At 46.0% G+C, this 18,236-nt stretch overlaps 1 protein-coding gene across 1 annotated transcript in view; it reads left to right on the top strand.

Moving 5' to 3' along the window:
* Positions 1-7,492, top strand: part of LOC143271150 (uncharacterized) — a 32,528-nt gene extending 25,036 nt beyond the window's left edge. The window contains exon 2 of the mRNA XM_076563126.1: positions 6,943-7,492. Coding sequence (XP_076419241.1) covers positions 6,943-7,492 — 550 coding nt within the window. The remainder of the gene's footprint in view (positions 1-6,942) is intronic.
* Positions 7,493-18,236: the final 10,744 nt, after the last annotated feature.

Here is an 18,236-nt window from a genome sequence, read left to right as displayed (position 1 = left end):
AGGAAGGGTAAGAAGGTGGTTTTGAGTCTCAGCTCTTAGCTACTGCTCTGACCTCTTGGGCTTTTAACTCTGCATTTGGCTCTGTGTTTCTTATTTAATAAGACAGTTACATTTACATAATGTTTATGTGGATATCACTCAATCCTCTTGGTTTTGATTTTTATTTTGTTTTGCATTTTTATTTTTTGAGACAGAGTCTTGCCATGTCTTAGTAGTTAAGATAGGAATAACTTTGCCAACAGTAAGGTATTGTGGGAAATCAAAACCACTTGGCAGATTATAGCCAATGAAACCAATGTACCTTGTGTACTTATTGTATTTAATCCATATCAACACTGTAGAGTCCACCTCTGTTTTGGAAATGCTCATAACAGACACCTCTGGGGGTCTTGTAAGCCACTGCCAAGGGACAGGCTCCCATTGCCAAAGAACAATTCAGGTTTTGTGTGGGAACAGCAGGACACTACCATGTTTTCCTCCCCTTTTTTTTCTTTTTTGTTGAATCATAAGAATGTCTGCTGTGTACCACTTGAAACCCACCCATGCATGAACCACTGTGTTAGAGGTTCAGAGAAAAACTGAGGCTTTGTTCCCATCCTGCTCTCACCAACCCCCACATACCTCCCACCCCCTACTCCAACTGCAGGTCAGGTTTGCAATGGCCACAACAGGCAGCTGCTTGCTGTCTGTTAAGAAACAGGAGGAGGAAGAAGGGGATGGGCGGGGGAAGGGTAAGGAGGAGGAGAAGAGAAGGAGAAGCAGAAAAGGGGGGCAGAGGAGGAGAAAGGGAAGGGGGAGGAAGAGAAGGGGCATGAGGAAGAGAAGAGGGAGGAGTCAGTGCAGAAGGAAGAGGGGGAGGAAAAGGACAGGGAGGAGAAGGGGGAAGGAGAGGAGAAGGAAGAGGGAAAGAGAGAAAAACAGCCTGAAAAACCCAGACTCCACATTATTTCCATTTCAAAATATATTTTCAAGGATACATCCAAGCTTGGTGACACAGGCCTTTAATCCAAGAAAGCAAGCCTTTAATCCCAGGGAGTGATGGTAGAAAGCAGAAAGATATATAAAGTGTGAAGACCGGGAACTCGAAGCATTTGGTTGGTTAAGCTTGAGGCTTCTAGCAGCAAAATTCAGCTGAGATTCATTCTGGATGAGGACTCAGAGGCTTCCAGTCTGAGGAAACAGGACCAGCTAAGGAACTGGAAAGGTGAGGTAGCTGTGTCTTGTTCGGCTTCTCTGATCTTCCAGCATTCACCCCAATAACTGGCCTCAGGTTTGATTTTATAAATAAGAACTTTTAAGATATTTGCTACAATTTTCCAAAGAGAAAAGACCTCATCAGTGCTCACTAGCATAGCCCATTTTTATCAATATGAATGAGACATGGTTCCCATGAGGAATGAACATCACTAGACCATAACCAGAAATATTGTCTTCCCTCAGCATACATAGGGAAATGGTCGCTAGAGTACCTGGAACTACAGAACGTTGAATATTCTGTTCCTTAGGCTGAGATGGTACGTGTATGAATTTTTTTCTATCTTATAATTTGACTCCACTCTACTTTAGAAGTGGGGTCTTAGATACAGCACTCAGGAGAGTGCCCCCTGCACCTCACCTGGGCAACAACAGTAGAGCTGGTCCTGATGGTGTAGGTGTTGGGGAGCCAACCCTGAGGACCACAAAAGCAGAACTGACTCTGCCCCTTGCTCATGCTACAAGTGGTGAACTAGCCAGGGCAATGCAGGAGAGCTCCCCCTGGTGGTGAAGACAAGAGAGAGCTGGCAGGCTGAGCAACCCTGCAACTACCCAGGCCTACAACCAGGGTTATGAGTTGGCCTAACTCAACATCCACCCAGTCTATGATCTGCTGGAGCAAGTGTAGGATCCGGTCTGGAAAACCCAAAGCTGCAGGATCTCCGAGACACAGGGCAACAACAGGATATCCAAGAGGAGTCCCAGTGAGGACCCAGCATCAACAGTGTAGCATAGTCCAGAGGCCTCGAACCAAACTAATGACTCTTTGCAATGAACACTTGCAAGTAAAGATATATGGATAAAAGGGTTTACTGTGTGACTCATTGTGACACACTACAGCTTCCATGACAAGACTGAATTTATTCATTTTTTTTCTCTTAAATTTTATTTTATTTTGGGAGGGTGTTGTAAGAGCAGAGGGTGGATACAAAGGGATGAAGATATGAATGGGATGCAGATGCATGATGTGAGAGACACAAAGAATAAACAAAGAGAAGGTTAAAAAGAGAAGTGGAGTCTTGCTTTGGGATTAAAGTGGGTACAGATGCACTCCCATGCTCAAAGTGAACTTTAACCCATGCCTGACCTGTCTGGACACCTAGCAGTGTCAGCACCATTGATCAGCTGCTATTCTATATTGCCAAGGGCACAACTTCAAGTCCAAGTCATGGACACATAAGGGGAACAGGTGCAAGACACTCGACCTGGTCACCTATTCTGAAACCTACCCCTTACTTTAAGACAACTATAAAATGTGATTTAAGGTTCCCAGAATGGAAAGAAGAAATGCCTTGGTGAGGTTCTACCAGGCTGAGCAAACAATTCATACTCCTATGGCTCTGGAGAGCTGGCGTGTTGTAGAAGAGGGGGGTCTTAGGCTCTTCAGCAGCCATTCATTGCAAACCTCCATTTCTGAACTAAAAAACTTAACATTTTTTTTTTTTTGGTTTCTGAGACAGGGTTTCTCCGTGTAGCTTTGTGCCTTTCCTGGAACTCACTTGGTAGCCCAGGCTGGCCTCAAACTCACAGAGATCTGCCTGCCTCTGCCTCCTGAGTGCTGGGATTAAAGGCATGTGCCACCACCGCCCGGCTAACATCTTTTTTCTTAAAACACTGAATTTGGTTTTACTTGATATCATGTGGGATTTCATATATTGCACAGTGATATTTAAAAAGACACAGTTACACTTTAAAACAATTTTCATTAAGAAAAAAATAAAGCAAAGCTATAACATACCTAGCCTCTATGGGGAGAGAGGAAGAAGATTCTGTGGAACCAGGTGCTTTCTTGGGAAGAGGAAAAGAATAAAGAGTTGTCCTGGATCTTGGAGATCTTACTTCAGTGTTGGGCATTTACTCTTTGAAATTGTAAAGAGAAAATCCGAATTGAAGCAAAAGTTATTTCTGAGTAGAGACTGCATTTGAAAATAAAGTTAGTAGTAGCATGCAGAGGGGACTTGTTAAACCAGTCTTCCTGGAGTGTCTTGGGACAAAACTCAACAACTGTAATCCCTCTAGGTAAGACTTTCTCCAGACACCAGGATTCTGAGACACCATGTGCCAGAGGAGCACTGCTTGCCCATACATCGACCCCTATATCACGTGACCCCAACAACCACTGGTTCCTTCCTATACCAGGCACTGCACCTGTCTTCAATGTTGCCCACCCACATTCAATGGACAAATAAACTCTAATTGGCTCTATACCTAGAGCACAACAGAGGGGAGGGACAGCACAGAAAACCATGAGGTCAGTACTAAGAGGCAGACTAGATGGGTTGGGTGTGGGTGAAGGGAATGATAGGAGGAAAAGAAGAAGAAGGCAGGAGACTGAGTTTGTGCTGCGTACACTGTTTATTTAGGGCTCCAGAACCAGGACCTGATCCATAGGAAGCCAGGAGCTTCAAGACTGGTCAATCTGGGTGAAAGGGCAGCTGTCAGATTGGACTTACAGAGAGGGGCAGACAAGGAAATAACCTACCAGAGAAGAGGTGAGATTGGAGCCAGGAGTGGAGTCCAGTAGAAGGAATCCTGGACTCGTCTCCACGATGCAAACATCTTTAGTGGCAGTAGTATGAAAAGTATTGAGCTTCAGAACAGAGCAACTAGACAGCCAGGGTACCTGCACCAGCTCTGCCACCTGAGGTCAGAGGCCAGAGTCTCAGATCTTACACTGGCAGCACACAGGGGCACAGCAGCTGGACTGACAGCAGCAGGGCTTGCAACAGCTGGACTGACAGCAGCAGGGCTTGCAGCAGCTGCACTCACAGCAGCAGGGTTTGCAGCAGCTGGATTGACAGCAGCAGGGCTTGCAGCAGCTGGACTGACAGCAGCAGGGCTTGCAGCAGCTGGACTGACAGCAGCAGGACTTACAGCCCCCACAGGAACCACAGCCTCCACAGGAACCACAGCCTCCACAGGAACCACAGCCTCCACAGGAACCAGAGCCTCCCTTGCAGCCTCCACAGGAACCACAACCCCCACAGGAACCACAGCCTCCACAAGATCCACAGCCTCCACAGGAACCACAGCCCCCCTTGCAGCTCCCACAGGAACCACAGCCTCCCTTACAGCATCCACAGGAGCCACAGCCTCCCTTGTTACACCCACAGCTGGAGCAGGAACAGGCTGGCACACAGCAGCACACAGGCTTGCAGCAGCTGGAGCCACAGCCTCCTGAACAGCCACAGCAGCTCATGGTTCTGGTGTTTGGTTGAGGATGGAGTAGGTTAGAGAAGCAGGTAGAGAGGGGAGTGTGCAGATGTGGGGCCTCCTGGGTCTGGGCCCTTTATATCCCTACCCAGGGTCAAGTGTGAGGTTGCACGTGGTCACTTCCTGGTTCCTGTCTGTGTCATAGTCTAGGACTCTCTTCTGCATGGTGTTGCCTATTACCTCTGCTTTCCTCGTGCCTTTCCCAAATAGAGGGCCATGTTCCCCAAAGAATGTTGCTCCTCCGTAAACAGTAACAAGAGTCCAGGAGGTGTCCCCTTTCTTTGGGGCTGTAGCAAAGCACAGAGAACAGGAATGAATGACTCAGGTACATGGGACTTGCAGGTTTACTTGAGCACAGCTTCTGTATTGTTCTTCCCAAGGCCACTTTTTAACATTTTCTGTAAAAACAGGGTTTCTCTATAGGTAGCTCAGGCTGGCCATGCTCCCATTTTGTAGCTCAGGCTGACCTGGAACTACAGCTCTCCTCTCTGCCTCACGCCTTCTAGTGCTGGTATTACAGGTGTGCTCCACATGCCTGGCCCAGCATTGCCTTCTAATGCTATGTTTCTTGCTGAAGCAGAACCAGAGCACTGTGGTCCTGGCCTTTAGAAGTCCAACCTAGGGACTGATTTTTCAGATCTGGGGCCTAGGCTCAGCTCTGATGTCTGCTGAGCTCCTGTCTGGTCAAGACATCATGGGAAGCAGTGAGTGTAGACTGAAACACCATCAAAAGACTTGACCTCAGAGCTCAGTTCCACTCCACATAGTGAGTATTTCTATTTAGAAAGACACATTCCAGACCTTTCAGACTATTGCCCAGTGGTAGACAGGTGTAGGGAAGACACCAGCTGTCCAAGGACACTTTAATGCAATTTGGTGTAGATATGTCTAGAATTCAGCCTGGGGTCTGAGCAGGGGAAGAGGCTCCATGCTGTTCCCCCAGAGGCCACAGGGTGGCACTGTGAGAGGCCGGCTGTCCTGCAGCCTCACACTCTCCAGAGGTTCCTCCAGCTGAAGGGTCCTCTTGCTGCCTTTCCCATTCCACCTTCCTCACTTCCTGTCTTGTTTGAGAAGTAGTAGCTGCATCTGGAAGCAGGTGCAAAGATGCCAAAGAAAACTCTGGGCAGCGGAAGCACATCCAGGAGCAGCCAGCCCATCCAGGTCCTCATCCAGTCCCTGGAGCCATTCTTCATTTTCTATTCAGATCAAGTGCTTGAATAATTTACCAAGTTCAGTCAGAGCTCCTCTAACTGTACTTGGCCAGGCTCTCTCTGGGGTTAGAGAGGACCTCACTCCCACAGGCCCTTGTTCTTCAGACTCCATTTAATGTCTTTAGGATTTTAGCTCTAACAGTAAAGGGGGAAATAATAAGCCATCCCCACTGAACCATTAACATGGAACAACACACCAGGACTCTCCTGTTTTGATAGTTGCCATCCCTAAATGGGTTTTGAGCCCTGTTCTCCTGTGTGCTTACATGATGTAGGCATGCTTCTATCTAAGTGTCCATTATTTATTGTCAGTATACAAATGTGATCATTTTAGGCTTAAAATACTAGTGTATTTTAGCATCCTGGTTTTGTTGGGGTGTGGGGGCATGTCCTGCAGATTAAACTCCTTCAGAAAGGAGTTTAAAGAGCTCTAAACACAACAGACTAAATCTGGGCATGGTGGTGCACCCCTGAGGCAGGAGGATTGCCACAAGTTTCATGCATGGCTATAGAGCAAGATCATGGCAAAAAGTTTAAACATACAGATATGACTGTTTAAAAAGCAATTTGATAAAACCAGAAACAATTTTTATAAGTGGACTTGAAAACTTGAAGAAATGGACATATTTTTGGAAAAGTATGAAATTGCCAAATTCATAGGAAATAATTTTGAAAAGCTGGACAAACCAATACAACCTTGAAAGACACTGAAATGATCCTCAGATTTAAGTCCAAATACCCAAGAAGTACAGCATTTGTGGAATGGGAAAAAGACTTGATGTTGTCTCTTTACAGCTCAAAGAAAGGGGGCAGAGTATCACCCAGATACTTGTCAGTGTTTACTGGGGAGCATTATTTCCTGGGAGATGTGGCAGTCTGTCGGGAAAAGGCACAAGGATATAGAGGTAATAAGTAGCACCATGCAGAAGAGAGTCCTAGACTATGACACAGACAGGAACCAGGAAGTGACCACGTGCAACCTCACACCTGACCTGGGCAGGGATATAAAGGGCCCAGGCTCAGGAGGCTCCACATCTGCACACTTCCCTCTCTCCACCTGTTCCTCTAACCTACTCCATCCTCAACCAAACACCAGAACCATGAGCTGCTGTGGCTGTTCAGGAGGCTGTGGCTCCAGCTGTGGAGGCTGTGGTTCCTGTGGGGGCTGTGGCTCCAGCTGTGGAGGCTGTAGCTCCTGCTGCTGCAAGCCTGTGTGCTGCTGCAAGCCTGTGTGCTGCTGTGTGCCTGTCTGTTCCTGCTCCAGCTGTGGGAGCTGCAAGCCCTGCTGCTGTCAATCAAGTTGCTGCAAGCCCTGCTGCTATTCAGGCTGCGGGTCTTCCTGCTGTCAATCCAGCTGCTGCAAACCCTGCTGCTGTCAGTCCAACTGCTGCAAACCCTGCTGCTGCCAGTCCAGCTGCTGCAAACCCTGCTGCTGCCAGTCCAGCTGTTGCAAGCCCTGCTGCTGTCAGTCCAGCTGCTGCAAACCCTGCTGCTGCCAGTCCTGCTGCTGCAAGCCCTGCTGCTCTTCAGACTGTGGGTCTTCCTGTTGCCAGTCTAGCTGCTGCAAGCCTTGCTGCTGCCAGTCCAGCTGCTGCAAGCCCTGCTGCTGTCAGTCCTGCTGCTGCAAGCCTTGCTGCTCTTCAGACTGTGGGTCTTCCTGTTGCCAGTCCAGCTGTTGCAAGCCCTGCTGCTGTCAGTCCAGCTGCTGTAAGCCTTGTTGCTGTCAGTCCAGCTGCTGCAAGCCCTGCTGCTGTCAGTCCAGCTGCTGCTGTAAGCCCTGCTGCTCCTCAGGCTGTGGGTCTTCCTGCTGTTAGTCCACCTGCCAAAGCCATCATGCTATGTCCCCATGTCCTGCCAGTGCAAGATCTGAAGCTCTCAACTTGACATTGTCTTTCTGAACGAGCTTCCTCAGCTGTGTCCTTCAGTTTATCACTGGGTCTCAGACTATGATGCATGGTCCCTTAGTACCCCTGCTTCCCACAGGACCAAGTCAATATTGGCTTCCAGTTCCCAAGAAGAGGTCATCTTCTCATCAACTGTCTCCTAACAAATTCTTTTCTGGAGTCATACTACCTACAGTGTCCTCACCATAGTCCACCCACTTAGCCATCTGAGCTCATGATACCCTTTCTGCCATGTCTTTTTTATCTTGGCAGGAGTCAACCCTTGGTGTTGCTGCAATAAGGTGAGTATAAAGACTTTCTTGGACTAGTATGCAGAGAAACAACAACCTCTGCTTTCTCTCAAACTGAGTAACACAAACCAATAAAAAGTATCACATGGACCAACTGTAACCATGCCTCATTCATTCTGTCACTCGCTCATCACTCCATGGTTTCCACATTGTCTTGTTTTGTGTGGGATTCCACCAGCATGATGGTGGTGCTGAAGGCAGTTAGGGTCTCTCCTGCCTCCCATCTCCTTCTACCTCTCTCCTCCCTCTCTTGGGACCCTGCTCCATTCATGCCTTACTAGATTTGGTAGGAGAGAAACCAGACTCCTAGGGCAAAGAGGCTCTGAAGCTGTGACAGGTCCTGGCCAGGTCAGACCAACTCCTCCGACAACTCCCTTTGGTAGGCTCGGACTTTCTCAGCAGACATTTAAGTGGCCTGAGGATCTCTGAGAGCACCCACATGCCTAGCCTCACCAAGCTCTTTTCTCTGGATATTTTCTTCTAGCTTCCAGCAAGTGGCATTCTTTCCTAACATGGAGCTGTCTGTAAAGGAGACCTAACTGTCATGTCCTTCAGCAGAGGAGGGCTGTACACCCAGCCTGCCCTCTAAAAGCTCTCCAAAGCCCCCTGAGCTAGGAGAAGTGGAGACATTCATTCACGAGCAGCCTGTGTCCTATGTAAAGGGGAGCACCAAAAGCAAAGGTCTGGTCCTGCTCTTCAGGACCTGTGTAGGGGTGGCAGTGAAAATGGCGTCACTCCAGCACCGCAAACACGTGACCAGTTTGATAAAGGGAACTAGGAACTGGGGATGCTTGGCGGAGAGAGCAAAGCTCTACTTCTTGAATCGGGCACTTCAGGATGAAAACTAGATGTGTTTTTCTTTAATTTAATAGATTATTATTTAGCACTATATACATGTGCACACATGCACACAAACACATTTCAGGAGAAGGTTTCTCCTTTCTCTTGGATTCTGGGACTCAAACTCAGGTTGTCAGGCTTACATGGAAAACACTTTTACCCATGGGGACATCTTGATAGTCTTACTTCTTTCTTTAAAATATTGTATCTAAGCTGGACATGGAGACTCACACCTATAATCCAACACTCGGGAGGCTGAGGATTCTCAAGTGTCATAGTTTGCTTCAGCTGTCAACTTGACACAAACCTTAAGTCACTTGGGAAGAAGGAACCTTCACTGAAGAATTGCCCAGATCAGATTGCCCTGTGGGAATATTTGGGGCATTTTCTTGATTAATGACTTATTTGGAAAAGCCCAGGCCACTGTGGGCACTGCCCCCCTGGGAAGATGGTTTTGCATTGTATGAAAAAGCAAATAGAACAAGCCATGGGGAGCAACCCAGTAAGCAGTGCTCCTCCATGGCCTCTGCTTCAGCTCCTTCTCCATACTCCTGCTCTGACTTCCCTTCCTTTCCTCCCAAAGTCGCTTTTGGTCAGGGTGTTCATCACAGCCTGAGGCCAAATAAGACACACTGTTGTGTAACCTCCCAGAGAGCAGGGGGTGCTGCTTTGGATGGCATAATTGGGTCCATGTGGGTTGACCCAGAAACCTCATTACAGGAATTGTGGCCTTAGTTTATTGGCTGGGTGGTGAGTGAGGTGGGAGGTTTTAGCCTCTTACCTCTGGGGTGAAGTTGGGAAAACACACTGTCCCCTTCATGCTGGCTGCTGTAGCAGCAGTTAGTGAAGAAGTGGGATACATGAACTAAAGGGAGTATCTCACATGCAGAAGAAAAGATGTAGAAAATGAATGGAAATTTAGGAAAATTACATAGTCTCCTAAATTAAATTAAAGATAAAATGAACCCAATTTACTTTATTTTGTTTTAATGTGTGTGAATAAATCGTTTCTATTGCTATGATGAAACACCATGACCAAAACAACTTGGAGAGGAAGGGATTTGTGTGGCTTACACTTCCATATCACTGTTCATCACTGAAGGACAGGAACTCAAGCAGGGAGGAACCTGGAGGCAGGAGCTGATGCAGAGACTATGGAGGGTGCTGCTTACTGGATTGCTCCCCATGTTTTGCTGGGCTTCTTTCTTCTACAGCACGGGACCACCTGCCCACACCACAGGCCCCCTAATGGCTGGGGCCTCTTCCAATATCAAAAGAAAATGCTATACAGGCTTGCTTACAACCGCACCATATGGAGGCATTCTCTTAATTGAGGTTTCCTCCTCTCCGATGACATTAGCTTGTATTAAGTTGACGTAAAACTAGCCAATACAACGTGTGAACACATGTGTGGAGATCAGAGAGCAACTTCAGGTCTCACTATCAGGACCTTTGTCCACCTCTATTGAGGCAGGGTTTCTCATGAGAATGAGGCTTGCTGACTAGACTAGGCTGGCTGGCCAGTGATCCCCAGAGACTTTGCTATCTCTGTCTTCCTTGAGATGAGACACTACCTGGCATTTCACATGGTTCCTGGGGATGAATCAGGGGTCTTTGTACTTGCAAAGTGCATGGCAAGTGCTTTTTCAAAGGAGCTGTCCTGCCAGATCTTAACAACCCCATTTTAAATGTGCATCTCCATGCTGCACAAGGTTAAGCAACACACACACACACACACACACACACACACACACACACACACACACACCACAAAATACAATAGATGCGTCTTCCTAGATGGTAGGGTGGGAACTGCCGAGGAACTAGTATTTCCAGGAATGATCACTGCTCACCTTTCACAGTAGTTTTTATAGGTATCTGTCTTGCTGATTGAAAGTAGTTCTTCCTTGGAAGATGAGAAGCCTATAGCCCAGAAAACCTTGAAGCCTACAGCACAAGATCAGACCAACCAACACCACAATTGGCAGAGAAAGGCCTGCTGCTACTGTAGGTCCATTGAAAATGGATGGGCCAAGATTGTGCATGAAATGGTTACAGGTTGAGGGAGAGAAGGGAAGGGTGCTGGTTAGCTAACTGGAAAAGGTCTCAAAGAGGGATTGTCTACATTGAGTTGCCTTGTGTGGTTTTGTCTTGATTAAGTTCATTGATGTGGGCAGCACCATTCCCTAGGCAGAGTCCTGAATTGTATGAGAGTTGAGAAATGGAGCTGAGAAAAGCAAGCAAGCAAACACACATGCATTCACTTCTCTAAGCTCTTGACTGCACAGATGTTGTGACTAGCTTTCTGAAGTTCCTGTCTTGACTTCCTTACAGTGAGTGTCCATAATTGTAAGCTGAAATAAACCTTCATTTCCCATAACTGAGCTCTTGCCAGGGTATTTTATTGCAGCAACAAAAGTAAAACTAAAACAGGAAGAAATGAAAGAAAAACCAAAATCCTTTCACCGCATTGCAGTCATGCCTCTGTGGCTGCAACTGTCTTAGGTACATTTCCTCTGCTAGCATTACACACTAACTGAATGCAGCTATAACTCAAGGGAAGCTGCACATCCCACAAAACACAGAGGATCCATGACACTATGAAAGTGACCAAAAAACAGTGGCTGAACAGTGCCAAAGCCAGAGACAGTGAACTCCAGCACTTAGAACAAGAAACAGGTCCTGGTTGACAAGTATAGGGGCTCTGGTGTGGGTGGAACATAGACAGGTGAATGTGATAAAAGTGGGCTCCACCACCCTTTTTTTTTTTTTGTATGGGAATCCTCCTTTGCAGAATGATTAACTATCTGGCAATAAGAGGAGGATTTCCATACCATTGACATCATGGAATCCTCTGTGTTTTGTGGTTTGTGGTGTGTGTGTGTGTGTGTGTGTGTATCTATCTGTTAGTGCACACTTGCGTGTATCTGTAAAGATATTTGCTATTGGTTAGTGGATGAGCTCCAGAGAGCTGCATTATTCCACATATGATCAAAGAGCGTGTGAGTTAATTTTTTCAAGTCTGAATGATTTATTTCCTGATTGGGAACTTGAATAATCCAAACTGAGGGAGAATCACAGGATGTCTGCTCTAAGGTCAAAGACAAACTGTCCTGAAGTGAATGGATGGTGACAGCTCAGGCCTGAAGAATTCTCTTGACTCCCAGGAGCCTCATCTCCTGGGCTCCTTCTACACTATCTGTCTGGAGACATGTTTGGAAGGATAGACCATGTGACAATGACTAGCAAGCACTAACTAAGGCCATGTCTTAGTTAGGTTTACTATTGCTGTGAAGAGACACCTTGTCCACAGCAACTCTTATAAAATATTTAATTGGGTGGCTCACTTACAGTTTTAGAAGTTCAATCCATTATGATCATGATGGGGATCATGGCAATGTGCAGGCAGAGGTGGTTTTGGCTACATCCTGCAGGCAAAAAGGAAGTTGATTGACTGTCACACTCAATGAAGTTTGAGAAAAACACATCTCAAGGCCCACCCACACAGTGACATGCTTCCTCCAACAAGACCACACCTACTCCAACAAAGCCACACCTCCTAATAGTGCCACTCCCTTTGGGGGCCATTTTCTTTCAAAGCACCACAGGCCTGTGAGGGTGAAGTCCAGACAGAAAGCTGAGGTTACAGGGGAAGGAAGAGAAACGCACGAGTGAGCCTGGTCCAGGAGATCAGTCAATGGGGCCACCAATAGCCCCCGATCTGCTTTGGAACCTGCCCCTTCCAAGCCAGTTCCATCATGGTAATAATGGGTGGCCCCACTGTCCCAGTACTCAGACCCACCTCCTTATTATCACCACCTACTTCCAAACAGAGACAACTCATATTCATTAATTATAAACATCAACTCACCCCAGCAATCAAAAACTCTTCTGAGCTGTCCACTCCTTTCTTAGAGATTTAATGGTTCATTTTTGGATAGCTCTAAGTTCATGTATAGTATTTACAGAGCATAAAGGGGATCCAAGTTCTCTGTCATAGCTTTCACATGGCACCGTCCTAAAAATAGTGTCACCCCAGGATGCTTTTATTAATATAGTACAGATAGGGTGGACATGATTAAAATACATTGTATACATGTATAAAACTCTCAAAAATTAAATAAAAGTCAATATCATATTTTAAAATGAACTAAATGAATAGCATTTTTCAAAAAAGAAAGAAAAGCCTGGAGAGATGGCTCAGCAGTTAAAATCACTGGGTGCTATTCCAGAGGTGCCAGGGTTCATTTCCAAGCACACATAGGGCAACTCACAATTATCTGTAATTCCAGTCCTAGGGGCATCTGACACCCTCTACTGGCCTCCTCAGGCACTGCATACATGTAGTGCACATACATACATGCAAGAAAACACCCATACAACTATAATAAATAAACAAATCTTTAAAAAACCCTGTCTTGCAAAACCAAGATGAATGAATGAATGAATGAATGAATGAATGAATGAATGAATGAATGAAAAGAAACTACCCTAACAGTTGACAGCATCATCTCACAGGCTTGGGTCTAGAGTGAATAAGGAGAGAGGGAGCATTCATCTCTCTGTTCCTGCTGCCATACCTTCCTGACCATGGTGGACAGCACTCTGAAACTGTGAGCCATAATATTCATACACATAAAATAAATAAACCTCAAAAATTAATAAAAGATAAAGTACAGATTACCAGGAATTACACTAAGAAAATCAACATCGGTATTATAAGAGAAATGAAAAATCCAAACTATACTGGGTTCTGCCTCATCCCAGTCAAAATGGTTCCCATTAAAAATGAATAACAATGCAAGCAGTGACACACACCGTTAATCCCAGCACTTAGGAGACAGAGGCAGGTGGATGTCTGTGAGTTTGAGGCCAGCCTGGTCTACAGACCAAGTTCCAGGATGAAAAGACCTATGCAGAGAAATCCTGTCTTGAAAAAACAAACAAATAAATAAATAAAAAAGGAAAAGAAAGAAATAGAGAGGAAGGAAGAAAGAAAAAAACCAAAGAAAGAAAGAAGAGTGAAAAAAAAGTAGAAAAGAAGAGAAGCATGTAAGTAAATGGCCCGGCCATGCACCATGCATTGTGCTCAGGAGCCACAATGGAGACAGTGCTCAGAAGCCGCTCTTACACATACAGTGGAAGCCATTTTTACACTTTTCTTTAATTCTTTAGTTTCTCACAGTATACAGTTTGTAAATCAGCCAGTGCTTCCTCACGCTGGACAATGCTACACTAAGGTCCTGAGGAAGATGGTCCCTAAGCCACACCTTCTTGTTCTCCAGGCCCTGAGGCGGCAGGGTTTTCTCAGCAGTTAATCTTTCCTGGTGCTGCTGTGGTCTCTGCTACAGATGATCACACGGGTGTGGACATCCTTGGGAAAGTCAAAGGCCGAGTGCAGCACCATTTCTGTTTTTACACACACACACACACACACACACACACACACACCACAGCGTACACACATACACACCACACACATAGTACACACACATACCACACACACCACACATCACATACACCACACACACCACACAGTGCACACATACCACACATATACAGTGCACACACACGGTGCACACACACACATACATACCACCCATACCATACACACACACACACACACACACCACACTTACATACACACCACACACAAACACGTGCTGTAGGATAATGCTATTGTACACTGGTTTAATAAAACACTGATTGGCCAGTAGCAAAGCAGGAATTATAGGCGGCATGAGCAGACAAGGAGAATTCTGGGAAGAGGAAGGCTGAGTCAGGAGTCACCAGCCAGACACAAGGAAGGAGGATGTGAATGCAGAACTGAGAAAAGGTACCAAGACACATGGCTAAACCTAAGGAAGAATTAGGGGTTAATTTAAGTGTAAGAGCTAGTCAGTAATAAGCTTGAGCTAAAATCTTACAGTTCATAAATAATATAAGCCTCTGTGTGTTTGCTCGGGTCCGAACAGCAGTGTGACCAGTGGGTGAGAGAGATTTTTCCTGACTACGGTCCAGGCAGAACACAGGAAAACTTCAGTTACAAACACATACACAAAACATACACTGCATACACAAACACTGCACACACATACACTCACACACACACACACCACAAACACATAAACACACCACAGATACACCACACACATACATACCACACAAATACAACATACCACACACACCACACACACATATATACACCATACACCATATATACACATACATACCATACACATACATACCATACATGCCATACACACCACACACACACATACATACCACACAAATAACACATACCACATACACCACACACAAACATCACACACCACACCACACCATATACCATACATACACATACATACCATACACACCACACACACCCACAAACACCCACACCCAGAGACCACAACCACAAACACCCATACACCACACACCATACACCACACATACACACAGCGATGAGGAGGTCAGAGATAGACCTCAGGTGTCATTCCTCAGGTGCCAACCTACCTGTTTTTCCTGACAGGATTTCTCACTAGAAGTGGAGATAACCAATTAGGCTAGACTGACTGGCCAGTGAGCCTCAGAGACCTCTAGTCTTTGCTTCCTCACTGCTGTGATAGACACGTGTCACTGTACCCAGCTTTTCACATGGGGGCTGGGGACTGATGCTTAGATGAAAAGCCCTTACTGACCGAGCCATTTCCACAGCCCATGTTGTTGGGTTTGTTTGTTTGTGTGACTAGTATACCTTTGTTGTACAAAGCAATGGGGTTCACATGACACTTTAATTAAAGATATCAGCCACTTGGACTATGGTGGCCCCCACTACCCTCCCTGACTCCCCTCACTTCCACACCTGTCAAGTCCCATTCATCTCCTCAAACAGTGGGACTCCAGCCAGCTGGGCAGCCAGGCCTTGCCCTGCAGCCTATGGACACAGCTGCAGGCTCAGGCAGGGGCTGCATTCTCTAGTGCATGCTGGGAGTCATTCTCTGCATTGTTCCCTACTGGAAAATTCAAGTTCTCTGTCTTCCCAGAGGTGGGGGCTACATCTCCAGCTGAAAGATGGCCAGCTGCAAGGCTGCAGTTTAAACACCCTAAATCATGAGGCCAGAGCACTCCCAAACCTGACAGAGTCTGTTACTGAAGTCATGGCACCATTTGAACCAGGATTTTATGGGCTGATCTGTTCAGATTGCCAAAGCCTACACAATATCCAGGACATGGTGTTGAGATCTGGCTATTCCCTGATCTAAGTTACTCTATATTGTGTAAACAGTGGTTTTCAGACTATGCCTTGCCCTGGGTGACTCCATTTCACAAAGAGAAATTTGGCTCCATTGTGAGGGCAAATATAGAGTCAGGATGAATCTACATTTGCACTCCCCGTGCAAGTAGACACCATCCCCTGCCCAGCAGCAGCCATGAAGCAAAGACTGACAACCTAGTTCTAAACGTCACAAGGGGCCACACCACACACTTAGCAAAGCAGACTGGGACCATGTGAGCACAGGGGCACAGCAAGAATATTTTCAGGAAAGCTGGGGTCAAGGACTTACTGAACACGCCAGACCAACAACAGGGTGCAATACTCTCATCTGGAATCCATAAAGAGGAAGACACCTAACATGTCGATGGCCACAGACCACCCACCAGTAATCTGACCACTCGGCATCAGGGAACCAAAAGAGAACTCCCAACTGTCTCAGGAACTTCAGCTCAGCTTACCCCAACTGCTGACACAGCCGACTTAAATAGCCACCTCTCCATGTACCCATCTCTCCATCCACCCACCTATCCATCTATCCATCCATCTATTCATCCATCTAACTATCTCACAAAATCCAACCATCCACCTATTTTATCTGTCCACCTACCAATCCATCTGTCTATCTATCCTTCCATCCATTCATCTATCTACTCATCCATCTAACTGTCCCTCAATCCATCCATCCATCTATTCACCCATCTATCTGTCCATCCACCTACGTACCCATATATCCATCCATCCATTTATCCACCCATCCATTCATTCGCCCATCTATTTACCCACCCATTCATCCATCCATCCATCCATCCATCCATCCATCCATCCATCCATCAATCAATCCACCCATCCATCCATTTCTCCACCCACCCACCCATCCATTTATTCACCCACCCATTTATCTATCCACCCATCCATCCTTCCAGATCGCGTTTTCCATCTAATCTCTGCAACTCCACTCCACTTTCAGGCTTGGTGTGTCGTCCCCAACAGAGTTTCTTATCTGATCACCTCCATCCGCCTGCTCCCCATTTCTATCAGTTCTCTGCTTCTGCCTTCAGTTAGGCCTCTCTGAAATCCTTGAATTCTGTGGTGGCCTTTTAGCTCTTTATTGCCATCTGAATATAGATATATAAAGCAATTAATTACCCTGTGAAGTATAATGTATGATCTGAGAGTTGATTCTGATATTAAACACCATATTTGCAGGTATGTGTGTAAGCCTTGGTCCTTCTTGTAGATGGTGTAGTGTTATGGTGATATTTGTGCTGAAATATGATTTCATTTGTATGATAATAAATAAAGTTGCCTGGGAATCAGAGCTAATAGCAAGCTATAGCAGAAGCCTGGGGTTGGTGGCACACAACTTAAATCTGATCACATGACAGGCAGATCTCTGTGTGATCAAGGATACAGACAGCATGGAGACATACACCTTTAATCTCAATACCAACCATAGAGACCTTGAGGTCTGGATAGACAGGCATTTGACCAGGAGGTCATGTGGTTGGTTTTACAACCGATAAGAAGGCAGAACAGAAAGTCAATAAAAAAGACAGACACACAGGAAGTAGGCCTCTTTCTGAGGGGAAGGACTGTAGGCGGGAAGGGTAAGAAGGTGGTTTTAAGTCTCAGCTCTTAGGTATTGCTCTGACCTCTTGAGCTTTTAACTTTGCATTTGGCTCTGTGTTTCTTATTTAATAAGACTGTTAAATCTACATAGTGTTTATGTGGATATCACTCAATCCTCTTGGTTTTGATTTTTGTTTTGTTTTGCATTATTATTTTTGAGACAGAGTCTTGCCATGTCTTAGTATTTAAGATAGGAATAACTTTGCCAACAGTAAGGTATTGTGGGAAATCGAAACCACTTGGCAGATTATAGCCAATGAAACCAATGTACCTTGTGTACTTATTGTATTTAATCCACATAAGCACTGTAGAGTCCACCTGTTTTGGAAATGCTCATAACAGACACCTCTGGGTGTCTTGTAAGCCACTGCCAAGGGACAGTCTCCCATTGCCAAAGAACAATTCAGGTTTTGTGTGGGAACAGCAGGATGCTACCATGGTTTCCTCCCTTTTTTTTCTTTTTCATTGAATCATAAGAATGTGTGCTGTGGACCACTTGAAACCCACCCATGCATGAACCAGTGTTAGAGGTTCAGAGAAAAACTGAGGCTTTGTTCCCATCCTGCTCTCACCAACCCCCACATCCTCCCACCCCCTACTCCAACTGCAGGTCAGT

The sequence above is a fragment of the Peromyscus maniculatus genome, chromosome 1 (genome assembly GCF_049852395.1).
Source record: "Peromyscus maniculatus bairdii isolate BWxNUB_F1_BW_parent chromosome 1, HU_Pman_BW_mat_3.1, whole genome shotgun sequence".
Lineage (NCBI taxonomy): Eukaryota > Metazoa > Chordata > Mammalia > Rodentia > Cricetidae > Peromyscus > Peromyscus maniculatus.
Note: the sequence above shows the minus strand (reverse complement) of the source record. Positions and strands in the feature narration are given on the sequence as shown.